Source organism: Mesoplodon densirostris, chromosome 6, assembly GCF_025265405.1.
Source record: "Mesoplodon densirostris isolate mMesDen1 chromosome 6, mMesDen1 primary haplotype, whole genome shotgun sequence".
Classification (NCBI taxonomy): domain Eukaryota; kingdom Metazoa; phylum Chordata; class Mammalia; order Artiodactyla; family Ziphiidae; genus Mesoplodon; species Mesoplodon densirostris.
Genome location: NC_082666.1, coordinates 20,577,530 through 20,594,107, shown reverse-complemented (window position 1 = coordinate 20,594,107; position 16,578 = coordinate 20,577,530). Strand labels below are relative to the sequence as shown.

Sequence of the window (16,578 nt, the reverse complement as noted above, 5' to 3'; positions counted from 1 at the left end):
TCTCCCTCCCACCCTCCCTATCCCACCCCTCTAGGTGGTCACAAAGCACTGAGCTGATCTCCCTGTGCTATGCGGCTGCTTCCCACTAGCTATCGATTTTACATTTGGTAGTGTATATACGTCCATGCCACTCTCTCACTTCGTCCCAGCCTACCCTTCCCCTTCCCCGTGTCCTCAAGTCCATTCTCTACGTCTGTGTCTTTAATTCCTGTCCTGCCCCTAGGTTCTTCAGGACCTTTTTTTTTTTTTTTTTTTAGATTCCATATATATGTGTTAGCATATATGTTTTTCTCTTTCTGACTTACTTCACTCTGTATGACAGACTCTAGGTCCATCCACCTCACTACAAATAACTCAATTTCGTTTCATTTTATTGCTGAGTAATATTCCATTGTATATACGTGCCACATCTTCTTTATCCATTCATCTGTCGATGGACACTTAGGTTGCTTCCATGTCCTGGCTATTGTAAATAGAGCTGCAGTGAACATTGTGGTACATGACTCTTTCTGAATTATGGTTTTCTCAGGGTATATGCCCAGCAGTGGGATTGCTGGGTCATATGGTAGTTCTATTTTTAGTTTTTTAAGGAACCTCCATACTGTTCTCCATAGTGGCTGTTATCAGTTTACATTCCCACCAGCAGTACAACAGGGTTCCCTTTTCTCCACACCCTTTCCAGCATTTATTGTTTGTAGATTTTTTGATGATGGCCATTCTGACTGGTGTGAGGTGATACCTCATTGTGGTTTTGATTTGCATTTATCTAATGATTGGTGATGTTGAATATTCTTTCATGTGTTTGTTGGCAATCTGTATATCTTCTTTGGGGGATTGGTTATTAACATATAGATTTCTAAGTCCCCCTATCTGGAATCAGATTTTCTGGAATCAGAATTTCCAGGGGGCGGTGCCCAGACCTTGCATTTTATTTTTATTATTTTTTTCTCTTTTTTTTGGCCACACTGCGAGGCTTGCAGGATCTTTTTTTTTTAAATATATTTGTTTATTCATTTATTTCGGTTGTGTTGGGTCTTTGTTGCTGCGCGCAGGCTTTCTCTAGTTGCAGCAAGCGGGGGCTACTCTTTGTTGCGGTGCACAGGCTTCTCACTGTGGTGGCTTCTCTTGTTGCGGAGCACAGGCTCTAGGCTCCTGGGCTTCAGTAGTTTCAGCACACAGGCTCAGTAGTTGTGGCTCGCAGGCTCTAGAGTGCAGGCTCAGTCGTCATGGCGCACGGGCTTAGTTGCTCCACGGCATGTGGGATCTTCCCGGACCAGGGCTCGAACCCGTGTCCCCTGCATTGGCAGGCAGATTCTTAACCACTGCACCACCAGGGAAGTCCCAGACCTTGCATTTTAAACATGCCACTCAGGGATTGGAACGTTCCCCATAGTTTGAGTTTCACCATCTTAGGCCGTTTCTTGAGGCAGCTTCTATAGGAAAGAGTCCAGAACTCTGTCCTACTAAGGTGAGGCTTCAGGCTGACTCAGACCAGGCCTGGACACTCTCCTCTGGAGGACGGCTGAAGTCTAAGGGCTTGCCACCTACCTTGGGCCTCCCAATTTCAGTGCCCCTACCAGACACTTCCAAGTTATGTCCCCTGCCCCCCTTGCTCCAATACAAATATTTATAGACAGATAAATTCACACACATTCTCATGTACATTTCTAGTTCCCTATATCCGTTGATCTCAGCTCCTATTTTGGGGCAGATACTTCCACCTGGTAGTCCAGCAGGCCTGGGCCAGCTCTCTCCTGTCTCAGCTTCCTCCTTTGGGTGCTGAAGGTTCCCACTGGCATCCTCCCCTCCCCCACCCTCTTTTGGCCTGTTGCTTCCTTTCTTGGGCTTGAGTAACTAAGCTGGCAGGGACCTCAGAGGCTGCCACTAGCCCCTTGGTGGCTACCCTTCCACGTGGCTTCTGCTTGCCAGGCCTCAAGTCCCTCATCATCGTTCATATCCTGCTCCCTCCAGACAGCCAACTTCAGTAAGAAGCTAACCCTTGTCAGGGGGAAGTGAAGTCTAGGCTGGACAGGTACCCTGGTCTCCCTCCATCCCTCACTGGCAGTGGGCCTTGGGCAAGTCCCTGCCCTTCTCTGTCCCTCAGTTTCCTCATCAGTAAAATAGGTATTATCAGGAAATAATATTGATACCTCCTTCATAGCATTGCTGGGAAGATTAAAGAGCCTGACTCAGGTAAAGTGTTCAGGGCAGTGCCTGGCACTCAGCACCTGCTAGGTGCTCCATAAATGGGAATCGTGTTGATGATGGTGATGAAGAGGAGGAGGGGGAGGAGGATAGCAAGAGTAGTAATGGTTCTCCCAGCATTCAGTAGGTGCCTCCAGCTCCCCGTTCTAGCCTTCACAACACTGCCGCGAGCTGGGACCAGTTGTACTCATCTTACAGCGGGGAGCCTGAGGCCTAGGGAGAAGGGTTTGTCCCAGGCCACATGATGATGGAGCTGGACAGTGGCCTCACCCTGTCCAGTTGTCTCTGGCTCTACCCCAGACTCTGCACACCTCTTGCTGGTGAGGGGCAGGGTGTGGGGGGATGGCAGCCGGGGGAGGCGACGGGTTTTCCTGACTTCCATCTTCCTGGCTTGGGCCTGGCTTTCCATGGGGTGGTCCATGGATGCCAACAGATCACAGTTTCCAGGCAAGAGGTGAAGAGGAGAGGGGTGAGGTCTTCAGGCTGTGGAGTCAGTCGGGCTGCATTCATGTTTCAACTCTGTTTCCACCTCCTGGTCCTGGGACCTAGGCCAAGTTACGTTGTTTTCTCTGAGCTTTAGTTTCTCTTATAAAATGGGAATGCTGAGTCTTCACGGAGTTGTCCCAGGGCTTCAAGAAGATTGCAGCATGTTGACAGCTCTGTGCCCACAGTAGTGATCCTGTGATAGAATGAGACCCAGGAGGGCCAGACAGAGCTGGCGTGGCCTCGGGCCTGTCATTGTGCTGCTGTGTGGCTAAGATAGAGCGCATGCTGTCTATCACAGGGGTGACAGTCCTTGTGTTACTCCTCGCCTCACCTGTCCTTCCTGCCTCTGGTACGCTGAGTGATTTCTGCTGTGTATAGGACTGTCTGAACCAGACAGACCTGAGAGATGGTCCACTCGTCCACGATCATCTTATGGATGGGCTAGAGAGGAAAAGATCCCGAGGTCTAGAGAGGAAAAGATCCCCCAGGCTTATCCCGCGGGTCATCCCCTGAAGCTGGCCCCTTGTGCTGGCTTGAGTTGTCTCACAGTGCCCTCTGCTGCCAGACCCCCGCCTTGCCGGCTGCTCCCTGGAGGTCTGGCAGAGCAGATCCACGGGCCTGTGTCTGTCCTTTGCCTGGGAGCCGGGGGAGCTCCAAGAGTATCTGTGTCTCAGCCCACGACGCTGCCATTGAATTTCACCCCAGCGTGGCCTGGCTTGGCCCAGGATCACGGGTCATGCTTTGACAGTGAGGAGAAGAGGCTGTGGCCCCTCCCTGGCTGTGCTTCCTTCTCCCCTCCTGCAGGAAACTGGCTTGGGCAGAGGCTGTCAGCCGAGGGTGCCAGCCCTGCTGCACTAAGCTTACCACCTAGGCTGCAGGTCAGACAAGAGGTGCCTTCCAGCTCCAAGACGTGATAATACCTTCTAGCCTCCTATTTTTAAAAAGCCTAAAGGACTATCTCCTCTGTCTAAACAAGTAAGTGTAGAGTTTAGCTCCAGCGTTTCTACAAGGTTCCTTGGGGTCTGCCAGGATAGTCTGGGTCAGAGAGAGCAGCCAGGCATGGCCAGGTGGCCCCAGAAGTCAGATCAGGACCAAGAGGAGAAATCAGGTGAGGCCCTGCTCACAGAAAAGCCCTCAATCATGGGTGGGCTCTGGAGCCACATCTGAAATTCTCTGCTACTGTCCGGCTCAGAGAGCCCAGGCAAGTTACTGGACTCCTCTGGGCCTCAGTTTCCTCAGCTGTAAACCGGGGAAAATAACAGCAAATAGCTCTTAGAATTGTTGAGAAGGTTAAATTAAAGTATGACATGGCACTTTAGCATGTTGCCTGGCATATAGTAAATAACAGCAATAACCACCATAGCTTATAGTTATTGAGCACTTCCAGTACCAGGCACTTTCGCATGTGTTCATTAATCCTCATAACAGCCCTATGAGGTAGGTCCAGTTATTATCCTCATCTTACAAATAAAGAAACTGAGGCACAGAGAAGGGATGTAATTTGGCTAAGGTCAATTAGCTAATAAGTGACTGAGCTAGGATTCAAATCCAGGCAGTTTAGTTTTTTATTATTATGGTTTTTTAAAGTAAATTTATTTTATCTTTGGGTGTCTTGGGTCTTCGTTGCTTCACGTGGGCTTTCTCTAGTTGCGGCGAGTGGGGGCTTCTCTTCTTTGTGGTGTGGGGTCTTCTCATTGCGGTGGTTTCTCTTGTTGCAGAGCACAGGCTCTAGGCACGTGGGCTTCAGTAGTTGTGGCACACGGGCTCAGTAGTTGCAGCTTGCGGGCTCAGTCGCTCCGCGGCATGTGGGATCTTCCCGGACCAGGGCTCGAACCTGTGACCCCTGCGTTGGCAGGCGGGTTCTTAACCACTGCGCCACCAGGGAAGCCCCTCAAACCCAGGCAGTTTAGCATTTAACTCTTAACCCTGACTATTATTATAGTTATAATTACAATATGAATTATAATTATTCTTCCAGTCCCTAGAGGTGGCCGGGGAGCTGGGCAGGCCCCAGGGATTTCTGTCTGGAGTGAAGGGAGGGCTGAGTGGTTCTGGGTTCGCCTCCATTCGCCTTTCAGCAGGGAGGGCCATAGAGCAGAGCAGGCAGTGGGGAGCAGATGGGAAGGAGAGGCCCCTTTGCGTGCTGGGCCCTGGGCAGGCCTGGCTGCAGCTCTTGGAGACAGGAGACTTGGGAGCCAGTCTGAGGCTGGAAGTCAGCACCCCGACTCTCTGTCTCAGTTTCTTCTCTTCCTGGCACACAGCACCCCTTGGTGTGTGGGTTTCACTAGCCGCTTGGGGGCCGACTCCCAGGGCCAGAGTTCCCTGGCCCCTCTGTCAGGCTGATTGGTGAGGGCCCGACCCTGGAGATGACCCCCTCCCAGCAGTGGAAGGAAGAGCCCATTTCCCAGCAGTGCAGAGGCTGGGGGTGCCGGGCGGGGCGGGAGTGGTCCCCAGGCCCATTGTGTGGGGCCGATAAAGTGCGGAAGCTGAGGTTAAATGGGAGGAAGCCCAGTGCTGGCGGCCCTTTCCCACGGATGGGGGCTTCAGGCACGGCCCAGCCAGCCCGGCACAACTGTGACCTGTGTGCGTGGGGTGACAGTGACAGCGTCCACTGGGCTGTGAATGCTGGCGGTCCCCGATTACTGAGGGCACCCTGTGTTCCAGGTTGGGCACTGGGGGCCCAGACTTTATCCTGGTGAATCTCTCAACAGCGGGTTGGGTGGCCATCACCATGCTTCTGCTAGAGCTAAAGAAGCTGAAGCTGAGAGGCCAGGAAATGTCTCCAAAGTCAATGGCAGCAGGATCTATACCCAGGCCTGGCTGCAAGCTGTAGATCCGGAATCCCACACCACAGACGGGCGTGTGCCTGTGTGCGCACGTACACACATGTTTACAACCTTGGTGGGACAGTGTTCTCAGGAAAGAGGCAGCATTTCCCCTGAGTCTTTCATTGAAGACATTCAAAATGTGCCCCATCCTCTGCATTTAACTAGCAGCATCCTCTGGCAGAGAAACACAGGCCCTGAATTCAGACAGACCTGGATTCCAGCTGTCACTTAAATCCTTGGGCAGGTGACTTAACTTCTCTGAGGTTCTGTTTACTTTATGGACTTACTCTGAAGAGTAATGAGATAGTGTCTGGATAATGCCCATTCTGAGGTCTGGCCTATAGCATGAGCTCCATGAATGAAGCTATAATTCATTCATCCATCCATCCACCCGCGGGTGGTTGCACCACTGAGGCTGGTAGCTCCCCCTGCTGGCTATATCTGGATTAAGGCCACTTTTCTTGCCAGGATTGAGTGCGCAGTATTTTAAGGTTTAGCCCATCTTCTTTATTTTACAAATGAGGAAACTGAGGCCCAGGGTATGGCTCATGAGGAGTCCGAGCTGCGATTCACACCTGGGGGCCTTCTGTGTTATCTTAGGACATAGTGTCCAAGCCCAGCCTACCCTTAGTTCTACCTCCTCCAATATCTCAGAGCATTTCCTGTGCTCCCGCTCCGGAGTGGCACTGTGGAGGCCCTGGTTTCCCCTGGAGGAGGCTGGGCACACACAGGCAGGGCGACAGAGGGCGGGCGGCCCCAGCAGAGCTGGTGGGAGCCTGGAGTGGTCTGGATGAGGCGAGGAGTAGCAGACTGGGAGGAGGTAGAGACAGGGCAGAGGAGGAGAGAGTGTTCCAGGAAGGGGGCACAGCACAGGCAAAGGCAAGCAGGTGGGGGTGGGCTCAGTGGAGCCCCGGGGAGTAAAGTTGCAGGCCTTGGGTCAAGCAGTGAGGCCTTCAAGACACATCATTCCCAGCCTGCTTTCCCTCTCTCTTGATTCATTCATTCATTTAACAAGTACTTCTTGAGCTCCTCATGTATACCAGGCCCAGTCAAGGTGACCTAGACAGAGGTGAAGGCAGACAGAGGCCCTGCTCTGGGGAACTCACAGTCCAGTAGAGGAGACAGATTTGGAAGAAGCCATGTTGGTTAGAGTGGGGACCTCACAAGGGGTGAAGGGGGCACACCCTTGGTCTAGGGGCCAACGAGGGCTTCCCAGGTGAGGAGGCATTTAAGCAGCTTACCCGAGGTCAGGTCTTTCCTGAGGCTGGGTCTTAGGAGGAAAGGGAGGTGGGAGAGTCATAAAAGCATCCCCCATGGAAGGAATAGCACGTGCAAAACACAAGGTGAGGGGACCGGGCTGTGAAGACATTCCTTCTGGCTAGAGGGCAGTTTGAGGAGGTTGCTGGAGTAGGGGTGGGGCCAGAGAGATAACCAAAGGAGTTGTAACTGAGGTTGTTATGGAGCTTGCTGACCAGATCCTAAGATGGTAGACCCTGCATGTCATGTCAGGGAGTTTGGACATTATCAAGAGGGTACTCGGGAACCATGGAAAGCTTTAAGGCAAGAGAGGTGCTCTCCTGTGTGATAATTTACTTAACACACTGCTGACCACTCCCAGGTCTCTTTAAAACCTCAGAATCCTGAGTGGGTTAGTCATTATGATCTCCGTTTTGAAATTAAAAGCACTAGAGGCTCAGAGAGGGACAGCAATTGGCTAAGTCACACAGTAGAACCTTCACTGAAGCTTCCTCTCTGGCCTGCCCTACCGCCATGAATGCCGTGTTTCTGGTTTCTCCCTCACAAGTCGTGTATCAGGAGGAGACTCCTTTGGGTGGAGGCTCTGCTAAGCCAGCCACACTCCATGAACAGACTGCTCCCTGTAGCGGGGTCTCCCTCCCTCCCCTGTTCTTCAAGGGGTGGGAGCATGGAGGTGGGAGTGGTTTGTAGGAGGTGCTGGATCCCTGAGCCTCTCTTTGCTCAGGCAGCAGCCCCTGGGGTACCCAGACTGCAACGTGTCTGTGTTTTCTCTGCAGATGAGCGGGACTGACACAGCTGGGGATGATGATGATGCCTCCCGGAAGAGAAAGAGCAAAAACCTGTACGTTGGAAAGATCCCTGGTCCTCACCCTAGTGATCGGGGGCGGGGGGGGGCTCCCTGCACCCCTCTTCGTCCTCTGCCCTCTGGCTTATTCCCCATGCCCAGTGGCCTAGGGGTAGAGGCGGAGAGAAGGGGCTGAACCCAGTCCTGCCCCAGACAGACACCCGTGAACAACGGGATCTTGGGACTTAGCAGTGGCCCCAGGGTAAGGTCACCAGGGTCCGGAGCACCCAGCACTGCCCTCAGCATCCACTCAGAGTGAGGCAAGGTGCTGATTTAGTATCTGGAAGCCACAGGGAACCAAGCAGAAGCAACCAACCAGGTTGCCCTGGCCCTGCCCAGCTGCTAAGCCAAGCAGCGGCCAAGTGACCACGACAAGTTCTTTGCTCCCTCTGAGAAAGGGCTGCCAGACTAGACTGGTCATGGGATTCCCCTTTCTCCTCTCGAGCTCTTGCGTGCTAGCAGTCTTGAGCATCGCCAGAAGGGGGCGCTGCTGGCTCGGAGAGCAGATCCGGTACCTTCCTGGCCACCCCGCTCTCCCCGCTACCCTGCTCCCGCGACCATTAATACTTTCGATTCGATTCGGAGGTTTGTTAGAGGTGCTCCTTCATTAACAGAGCGTGAGTGGTTTCTTCTCGGGTCTCTTTGTACCTCGTCCCTGGAGACTGCGGGGAGGGGGGGCAGGGATGGGAGGAGGCAGTGAGGCACCTGGTGGCCCACAGAGGGAACCCCGCCCCCTCCAGGTCCTGTAGTGCCCACCATTATGCACCAGTTGGGCCGGGGTGGTGGTGGTGTGGAGGACAGGAGTCCTTCCCAGATGCCTCCTGCAACCTTCTTCCCTGACCTCGACCTTGGCTGGGGTCCACTCCCTAGAAACTCTTTCCCCAGCTTCCCCTGCCCTCTCCAGTTCCCTGCAGCAACTGTAGGCTTCTCTCACTCTGCAGCCAGGAGCAGTCACACTTTCTACGGAAAGTAAAATGCACAAACAAAAATAATTCTTTGCACCAACCATCGGGTCCAGGCAGCATCAGAGCTGCCGGGGGTGGTGCTCCCAGGGGTGGAGCAGTGGAGGGCAGCAGAGGGTGGACATCCAGGGTGCTGAAGCTGCCCTGTTCCACCCACTCTAGCCTTCTTTCAAAGTGGGCGCTGCCTTTTGACTGCCTGAAGTTCACATTCTTAAAACTTTAGTCAAGGACTCTTAGAATCTGGGATGATAATAAAAATAACTCATGTTTATGGTGCTAGGCACTATTCTGTGTGCATTACATATATTATCTAATTTAACCTTTACCATAGTTTTTATTTTACATTTCTTTTTTCTTATTTACTCTATTTTGCAAGTGAGTAAACTGAGGCAGAAAGAGGTTAAGTTACTTGTCCAAGGTCACAAAGCAAGGAAGTGGTAGAGTTGAGATCTGAAACCTGGCATGTTGGCTCTAAAAGTATATATAAATATACATATATTTTAAATTTTATTTATTTATTTAGTCAGAGCCTGTTATTATTAATTAATTAATTAATTATTTTTGGGGCCTCGCTGCACTGCTTATGGGATCTTAGCTCCCTGACCAGGGATCTAACCCGGGCCCCCTGCAGTGGAAGCACGGAGTCCTAACCACTGGACCACCAGGGAATTCCCATGGAGCCTGTTATTTTTAAGCTTGGTGCAGGACACCCTGAAGGAGGTCCACAGCACCCCAGCTAAGTAGCCTTTGAGCCTCTAGTGACAAGAGTCCATTCCCCAGAGGGCACTCATTCCATCTTTTCATGGCTCTGACTGGAGGAAAGTGTTCCTTTAGCTTCCCCTTATGGGTCCCTGTTCTGCTCTCTGGGCCCACATGGGGACACATGAGGCACCTCTGAGCTCTGCCATCCTTTCTCGAGTTGCCCGTGTGGCAACCAGGGACTTCCGAGGACCTCTCCAGCTGTGCCCTGCAGCTGTGAGTCTGCCCAGCTGTGCATGTGGGAGGAAAGGCTTGTCTGGGCAGGGGCTTCAGCCTCCTCCAGCCACAGAGAAACACAGTGGTCTCTGAGCCAGCAAGGAGCCCAGGTGGATGGTGGCAGCCTGCAGGCTGGACCTCAGGCAAGCTTCTCCTGCTCCCTGGGAGCAGGCCAGGAGCAGGGGCTCTGAGACGGAGCCCTGTGCCCCAGGAAGCCAAGCTCTCTCACTCCTAGCCAGGCCAGGGCTCTCCCAGGGCCTTGATCCTCACCAGAGGGCTGCCAGTCCCTGGACTCCTTGGCCTTATCTCATTGGCTTGGAATCTGCTAGAGCAGGATCCCAATCTCTAATCAGCTGTCCCAGACCCTCAGGACAAGTATGAATTAAGCCTGAGTGCTTTTGCCCCAGGCACTGTGCTAAAGCTTTCTGTGCATTTTCTCCTTGCCTCAAAACAACCCCAGCAGATCGTAGGTACTATTATCATCTGTGTTTAACAGATGAGAAAACTTGACATTCAGAGAGCTTAGGTAACTTGACCAAGGGCACACAGTTGGTAACTGCTGGAGCTGGGATTTGAACCCAAGACTGTCTTGCTGCAGCACTGTAGCTTTTAACCTCCACCCTGGACCACTTTCCTTCATTAAACAGGGTGTCCCATAGGTCTTAGTGCCCTTTGAAGCTTGAATAACTTCAGGAGTATGCTCCCAACTTATAAAACACATTTGAAAGTTCAATTATTCAAATTTCTTTTACACTTATTTAGCTTTGTGATTTTGATAACACATTTTTAATTTTACGCATTTAATTTTTGGTTAAGTCAGCATTTTTCATCTGTGATCAGAAGGACAGAGATCAAAAATTAAAACAAAAAATTATTACTCAAAAGTCATAAGACTAAATATGCAGGAAAAAATTAATTCATTTCAAATGATGTTTTTGAGAGTTTACAGGATTTGTACTTTTGAAGTTATTCAAGCTTAAAACTACTGAAACTTTGTGGGACATTCTGCATGTTCATGGATGGATGTATCCAAAGCCAATGACAGGCTGAGCTGTCTTCTGGCAGGAACTATTCTCTAGGAGGTGCCCAGAGTAGGGGTCTAGGGACAAGGGGGAGGCAAACATGAGCATGAGACACTTAACCCCTTTCTTGCCAGCAGCTTGCCCAGGGCTGAAATCTGCCTGGGGGAATGGCAGGGCTAAAAATGGTACTTGGTTAAAAATAGCCAGTCCTGCCACCCAGGTGGGCAGAGCCTCCCCCTCCCTCCTGCCTTCCCTCCCAGCAATTTGCTGACTTGTTTTCTCCTCCTTCCCAGGGCGCTGCCATGGCAACGGGGAGGCCAGTCACAAATAATGGGTCTGGCTTCCTGCCTGGGCGGGCCCCAGAGGCCGCCCCTTACAGACACATGCCCCTTTCACAGGCTCCCTCTCAGGGTTGGCCAGGAGGGATATTTTTTTTTCTGCTCCGGTCCTGGTCCCTCCCATTTCCTGGCTCCTCCTGTCTGAGTCCCAGCCCAGCCTGTGCCTGGGAGTCCAGTCCTCCAGCTGGGATCTCGGCGAGCGCTCGGCTGCTGCCCACACCGTTGCCGCCTGGGACGCGGGTTGGGAACAGGAGCCTGGGGTGCTCCCAGCAGACGGTCTCAGGCAACAAGGTGGGGGGCCCTACAGCGATGCTCCGAGGCATGTACCTCACTCGGAACGGGAACCTCCAGAGGAGGCACACCATGAAGGAGTAGGTGCCCCTCACCCCAGCCTTCCCCCTCCCGACCCTGAATTTGCAGCGGCCGAGTGTGCCAGGCTGACCGACCCCATTTTCTGCTTCTGTCTCCAGAGCCAAGGACATGAAGAACAAGCTGGGCATCTTCAGGCGGCGGAACGAATCCCCTGGGGCCCAGCCAGCGGGCAAGGCAGACAAAGTGACGAAGTCATTCAAGTAAGTCCTCTCTGGCCCCCCTGGGCCCCCCTCAGACACTCACTGGTCCCTGTGGGAGCAGGGCTAGCAGTGGGGTTAAGTGAGAAGGCTGTTGGCTTGATCCAGCTCTGGGGCGATGGAGGCTCTCGTAGAGGGAGCCTGGTACCCGGCATGAGCCGCCCTCATGGGGAGATGCTGTCCTGGGAAGGATGACCAGGGAGGGGCAGAGGTGGGGATAGAAGTGATGCCGGCCCCCTCCTGGGCTCCCCAACCGGGCTAAGCTACTTTGTGGGCCAAGGCAGCTGAGAGAGGTCACCCAGCCCTAGCTACCCCACTTCCCTCACTGTGCCCCTTGCCTCACCCCTCAGGCCCACCTCAGAGGAAGCACTCAAGTGGGGCGAGTCCTTGGAGAAGCTGCTGGTCCACAAATGTAAGTGGGGGCCAGCCGGCCTGTTCCCTCCCTGTGTCTCTCCCCACTCCTCCTTTCCTCCTCTCCCAGGCCCAGAGAGTGCGTCTGGCTCTGCAGAGGTTACCTTTCCCTCTTTCCTGGGCCCAGTTAGGTGTCCCTACCATTGGGAAAGGCCAAGGCCCTTGGTCTGGCCTTGGAGCTGGCTGCTGCCAGCCCCTCCCTGTCCATGGGAGCTGGCACTGCCTGCCAGAGGCCGTTGGGACCTGTGTGCTCAGACCCATATTCCCAGAATAACAATAAACATTTCCATGTACTGAGGGCTTACACTGGGCCAAATGCGCCTGCCATCTCGTGGGTGGGAACCCCTCTGATCCTCACCGGGCTCCAGGAAATAAGGCTGATGATCCCCATTTGACAGATGAGGAAACTGAGGCACAGATGGGGAGTGACCTGGCCAGGGCCCACAAAGAGGCAATGGCAGTGGTGGGACCATATCCCAGGGTTCCTGGCTCTCATGAGTGGGTCAGTTTACTAAGATCCCAGCAGCTGCACCTGAAAGGCCCCAGGAGGGTAAGCTGGGGGGCCTGAGGACAGGAGGGGCTGGTCTGGCCTCTCACCCCAGGATCTGGGCCTCTCCTCACAGATGGGCTAGCGGTGTTCCAAGCCTTCCTCCGCACTGAGTTTAGTGAGGAGAACCTGGAATTCTGGCTGGCATGCGAGGACTTCAAGAAGGTCAAGTCACAGTCCAAGATGGCGGCCAAGGCCAAGAAGATCTTTGCTGAGTACATCGCGATCCAGGCATGCAAGGAGGTAGGGCTTTGGGCTGGGCCCTCGGGCCCCCATCCCCATGCCCAGTGGCCTCTCAGTGATTGGGGTGCCTGGAAGCCTCAAAGAGGAGCTCAGGAAGGGGAAGGACCAGAGTGACTCTCGGGACCATGTGCCAGGTTGAAGAGGAAGCAGGCTGGGGCCCCGGGAAGAACAGAATCCTGACTGATAACAAAAATGGCCACTGTCGATGTGCCGCTGGGTGCCAGGCACATGCTAAGCCCTTCACGTATGAGCGCTCATATTGAACCCTCATGACAACTTGTAAAATAAGTTTTAATATTATTTTCATTTTAAAAATGAGGAGACAGCGTCAGAGAGCCTAACAGGTATTGAGTGCTTCCTGTGTGCCAGCTGTGTCTGCTTAATATGGATGATCATGCTTAATTTTCACAGCTCTTTGAGGAATGTACTATTTTTTTTTAATTTTTAAAATTAATTTTATTTATTTATTTATTTATTGGCTGCGTTGGGTCTTTGTTGCGGTGCACGGGCTTCTTATTGCGGTGGCTTCTCTTGTTGCGGAGCACGGGCTCTAGGCCCGTGGGCTTGAGTGGTTGCAGCATGTAGGCTCAGTAGTTGCGGCACGTGGGCTCTAGGACACACAGGCTTCAGTAGTTGTGGTGCACAGGCTTAGTTGCTCCGTGGCATGTAGGATCTTCCTGGACCAGGGCTCAAACCCATGTCCCTTGCATTGGCAGGCAGATTCTTAACCACTGCGCCACCAGGGAAGTCTGAGGAATGTACTATTATGCTACCCTATACATAAGACGTTTGAGGCTCAGAGCACTTAAGTGATTTGCATAAGGTCACACACCTAGATGCGGCACTGCTTGGATTTGAACTTGGGCAGCCTGACCCTAGAGGCAGTGATTTCGGGCCCTATAAACTCTACTACCCCTACAGTAAGTGACCGAGCCAGGACTTGATTCCGCTAACCTGCGGGCCTCCCCTCTGAACCTTAAGATGTGGAGCAGAAGGGCTTGGGGGTGAGAGGCTGGGCAGGTCCTGTCCCGGCCCCTGGCCCCTAGGAGCAGCTTCTTGCAGGCAGCCTTGACCATGTCACCCTCGGCCTCCACAGGTAAACCTGGACTCGTACACACGGGAGCACACCAAGGACAACCTGCAGAGCGTCACGCGGGGCTGCTTCGATCTGGCGCAGAAGCGCATCTTCGGGCTCATGGAGAAGGACTCATACCCACGCTTCCTCCGCTCGGACCTCTACCTGGACCTCATTAACCAGAAGAAGATGAGTCCCCCGCTTTAGGGGCCACTGGGGTAGAGCTCAGCGTTCACACCAGGCGGGCTGGGCCCCTCCCCACCTGCCTCCCTACCCCCTGCGACAGAGGAGGCAAGTGAGCCCCCAGAGGCTGTGTCCGGACAGACAGACGGACATTTGGATGAGAGGCCTGGACCAAGACAGGAGGAATAGAGGGACTGGCCCCGCTGGGCCCCCACTGCCCTGGTACGAGGTGGCCCAAGGGCCCTGGCAGGTTAGGGGCGCTGGCTGAGCCAGATCTGGAGCTGCTGCTTCCTGCTGCGCAGACTTCGCAATGACCAAGTTCCTTAAAGAACTGGCTGATGGGCAGGGGGCCGAGGCCTGGGCCCTGGGGCTCTCCGGGGGGGGTCACTCGGACTCACAGCTCAGACCCCCTCCTTGAGTTTTATTTATTTAAGCAGCAGTTGGATGCTTGGCATCTCGTCCTGTAATAGGAAACCTTTGCCTCATCAGTTTTCCTGATTTACAAGTGCAATATTTTAACCAACGCCTTGTGAAAAGCCACCTTGCGGAGAAGGTGGGCACCATTTTCCAGTTTCAGGGGATCTGCTGGTCCCAAGCCCCAGTGGCGGATAGCTGGGCCTGATGGACTGACAAGGCCCAGAGGGGCGGGGGCTGCAGTCTGACCTCACACCAAAATCCAGCACCCCTGAGTGAGGGGTCCCCCGGGGCCTCTGGGAAAGCATGGCACCCTCAGACCACACAGCGGCCGAGTTCAGGAGCAAATAAAAGCCCTGTGTTATTTTTTGTTCTTGACCCTTTCTGTGTGTTCCTGGTTTCAAGGCTTCCCAGGGTGACTGGGGCTGGGACGGCTGCTGGGTGGGCTGTCAGTCCAGCTTCTTCTCCTCTCTTGCCGTCACCTGCCTCCTCTCTTGCCATCCCTGACAACCGCCTCCTCTGTGCCAGGTGCTGTGCCAGGCTTGTTCTACTTACCATCTCATCTTCACTGCGAGCCTGGGAGGTGGGGGTTATCCCCGTTTTACACATGAGGCAGGTGAAGCCCAGGCAGGTAAGGTGACTTGTCCAAGGTCACACAGCTGGCAAGTGGCAGAGACAGGGTTCAGCCTAAGCCCACCTGGCTGCAAAGCCTGCTCTCTGGATTGCCGTCCTCTACCAGCTACTGGATGGAGTCCTAGCTGGGCTGCTAACTGGCTCCGTGACCTTCAGCAAGTTCCTTCACTTCTCTGCCCTGCCACACCCTGAGATTCTAGTGGAACTTTCAGGTAGCACAGGGATGATTGGTGGAGGTGGATGGGGCCAGAATCTCAGGCAGGGTGGCAGCTGCAGGCAGGCAGGCTCATGGAGGCCTTTGGGACAGAGGAAGAGCTGGGGAGGTCGGGATGGGGGGTAGGGTTCCCAGAGAGTCCCTCTGTGGCCCTGGGGGAGACATGCCCCTCTGTGCCTAACAGGAGATACAAATTTAGGAAAGGCCTTGTTTGAAGCCACAGTTCAGAGGAGGCCCTGGACCCCCTCACTTAGAGGGGTAGAAGAGAGCCCGGCCAAGCTGATGCAAAGCTGCCCCTGATGCCCACACGTTCCACCTGCCAGGGTCCGGAGGCAGGGACCAGGGTGTGGCCTGGGGCGGGGACTGGCTCAGCTGGGCTGACTTAGCTGAAGGCAGACAGAGTGGGTACAGGAGGGGCTGGGCCCCATCTCCTTGGAGCTTGTTCCCTGCGTGGGGTTTTGGGTTCAGGTCTGCCCACCGGGACTTGGAGATGCAAAGGATATGGGGCTGTGCAGCCACTCTCCTCCCTGCCTTCCCTTGCTGGTCTCCCTGAGCAAGGCCAGCCCCAGGTTCCCCCCCGTAGAAGGAGAGCATCAGAAACGGTGGTCTCTGGGGCCAGGCACACAGTAGGTTCTTAATAGGTGTTACAGCCTTTTCCCCTAGCACCAGCGTGTGAGCTTCTCCAGGAGTGGGGCTGGGTCTTCTTCCAGGCACCAAGGGCCTAGCAGTGGACCTGGCCATTGAGCCCTGTTTGGCTTTGTAAATGGTGAAGGGCTTTCTCACGGCAGAGCTGCCAGTGCTTCAATGACTCTGGAAGGACGGGGGACAGAGATGTGCTCCTCGATCAGACTGAGGGAACCTTTCAGGTGTCTAAGCCTGAGATTTGGGGACCTGACAGCTGGAAAAAGCAAGGCCCACAGAGGACTGCAACACAACTCCTGTTCCCCAAAATGGTAGCAGTAGAGCTGACGTCAGTGCCTGGGACTTCCGGGTCCCAGCCCGCCTGGTCTCGCTGTGGCATCCTCTGCTTGGAGGAGACACTGGGCCATCAAGGAGACTCACCTTCCCTTTTCTTTAGGTTCCAGGGATTCGGCCTTGGGCCAGGCCCTCCACCTTCCCATTCCCAAGTTACCATGGAAACCACCATCCAGGAGAACCAAGTCAGGCAGATGGAATTCCCATTTCGGAAGGCCCCACTGCCTGGTTTCCATTACTCACACATGGGGCCCTTGGCCTCCAAGCTGCTTTGGCTACACTGAACAGCTAGAGAGCAGCCTGGAAAGGCGCCTGGATCCGCCTGCCCTACCCCCGCCTGGGCTCCTGGGGGCCTTAGGCACAGCCCTCACCGCCTTAGGCCACAGTCCCCTTACCT

At 54.0% G+C, this 16,578-nt stretch overlaps 1 protein-coding gene across 6 annotated transcripts in view; it reads left to right on the top strand.

The window, feature by feature from the left end:
• The window catches only part of RGS3 (regulator of G protein signaling 3), a 126,769-nt gene extending 112,031 nt beyond the window's left edge, over positions 1 to 14,738 (top strand). For 4 of the 6 annotated variants that reach the window (XM_060100674.1, XM_060100678.1, XM_060100676.1 and 1 more), the window contains 5 exons: positions 7,553 to 7,617; positions 11,388 to 11,489; positions 11,837 to 11,898; positions 12,521 to 12,687; positions 13,784 to 14,738. In XM_060100674.1, coding sequence (XP_059956657.1) covers positions 7,553 to 7,617; positions 11,388 to 11,489; positions 11,837 to 11,898; positions 12,521 to 12,687; positions 13,784 to 13,969 — 582 coding nt within the window. In that variant the 3' untranslated portion in view covers positions 13,970 to 14,738. Of the gene's footprint in view, positions 1 to 7,552; positions 7,618 to 11,069; positions 11,289 to 11,387; positions 11,490 to 11,836; positions 11,899 to 12,520; positions 12,688 to 13,783 lie in introns of those variants that run through there. The other 2 variants (XM_060100680.1, XM_060100679.1) reach the window with 2 other exon arrangements.
• The last annotated feature ends 1,840 nt before the right edge of the window (positions 14,739 to 16,578 follow it).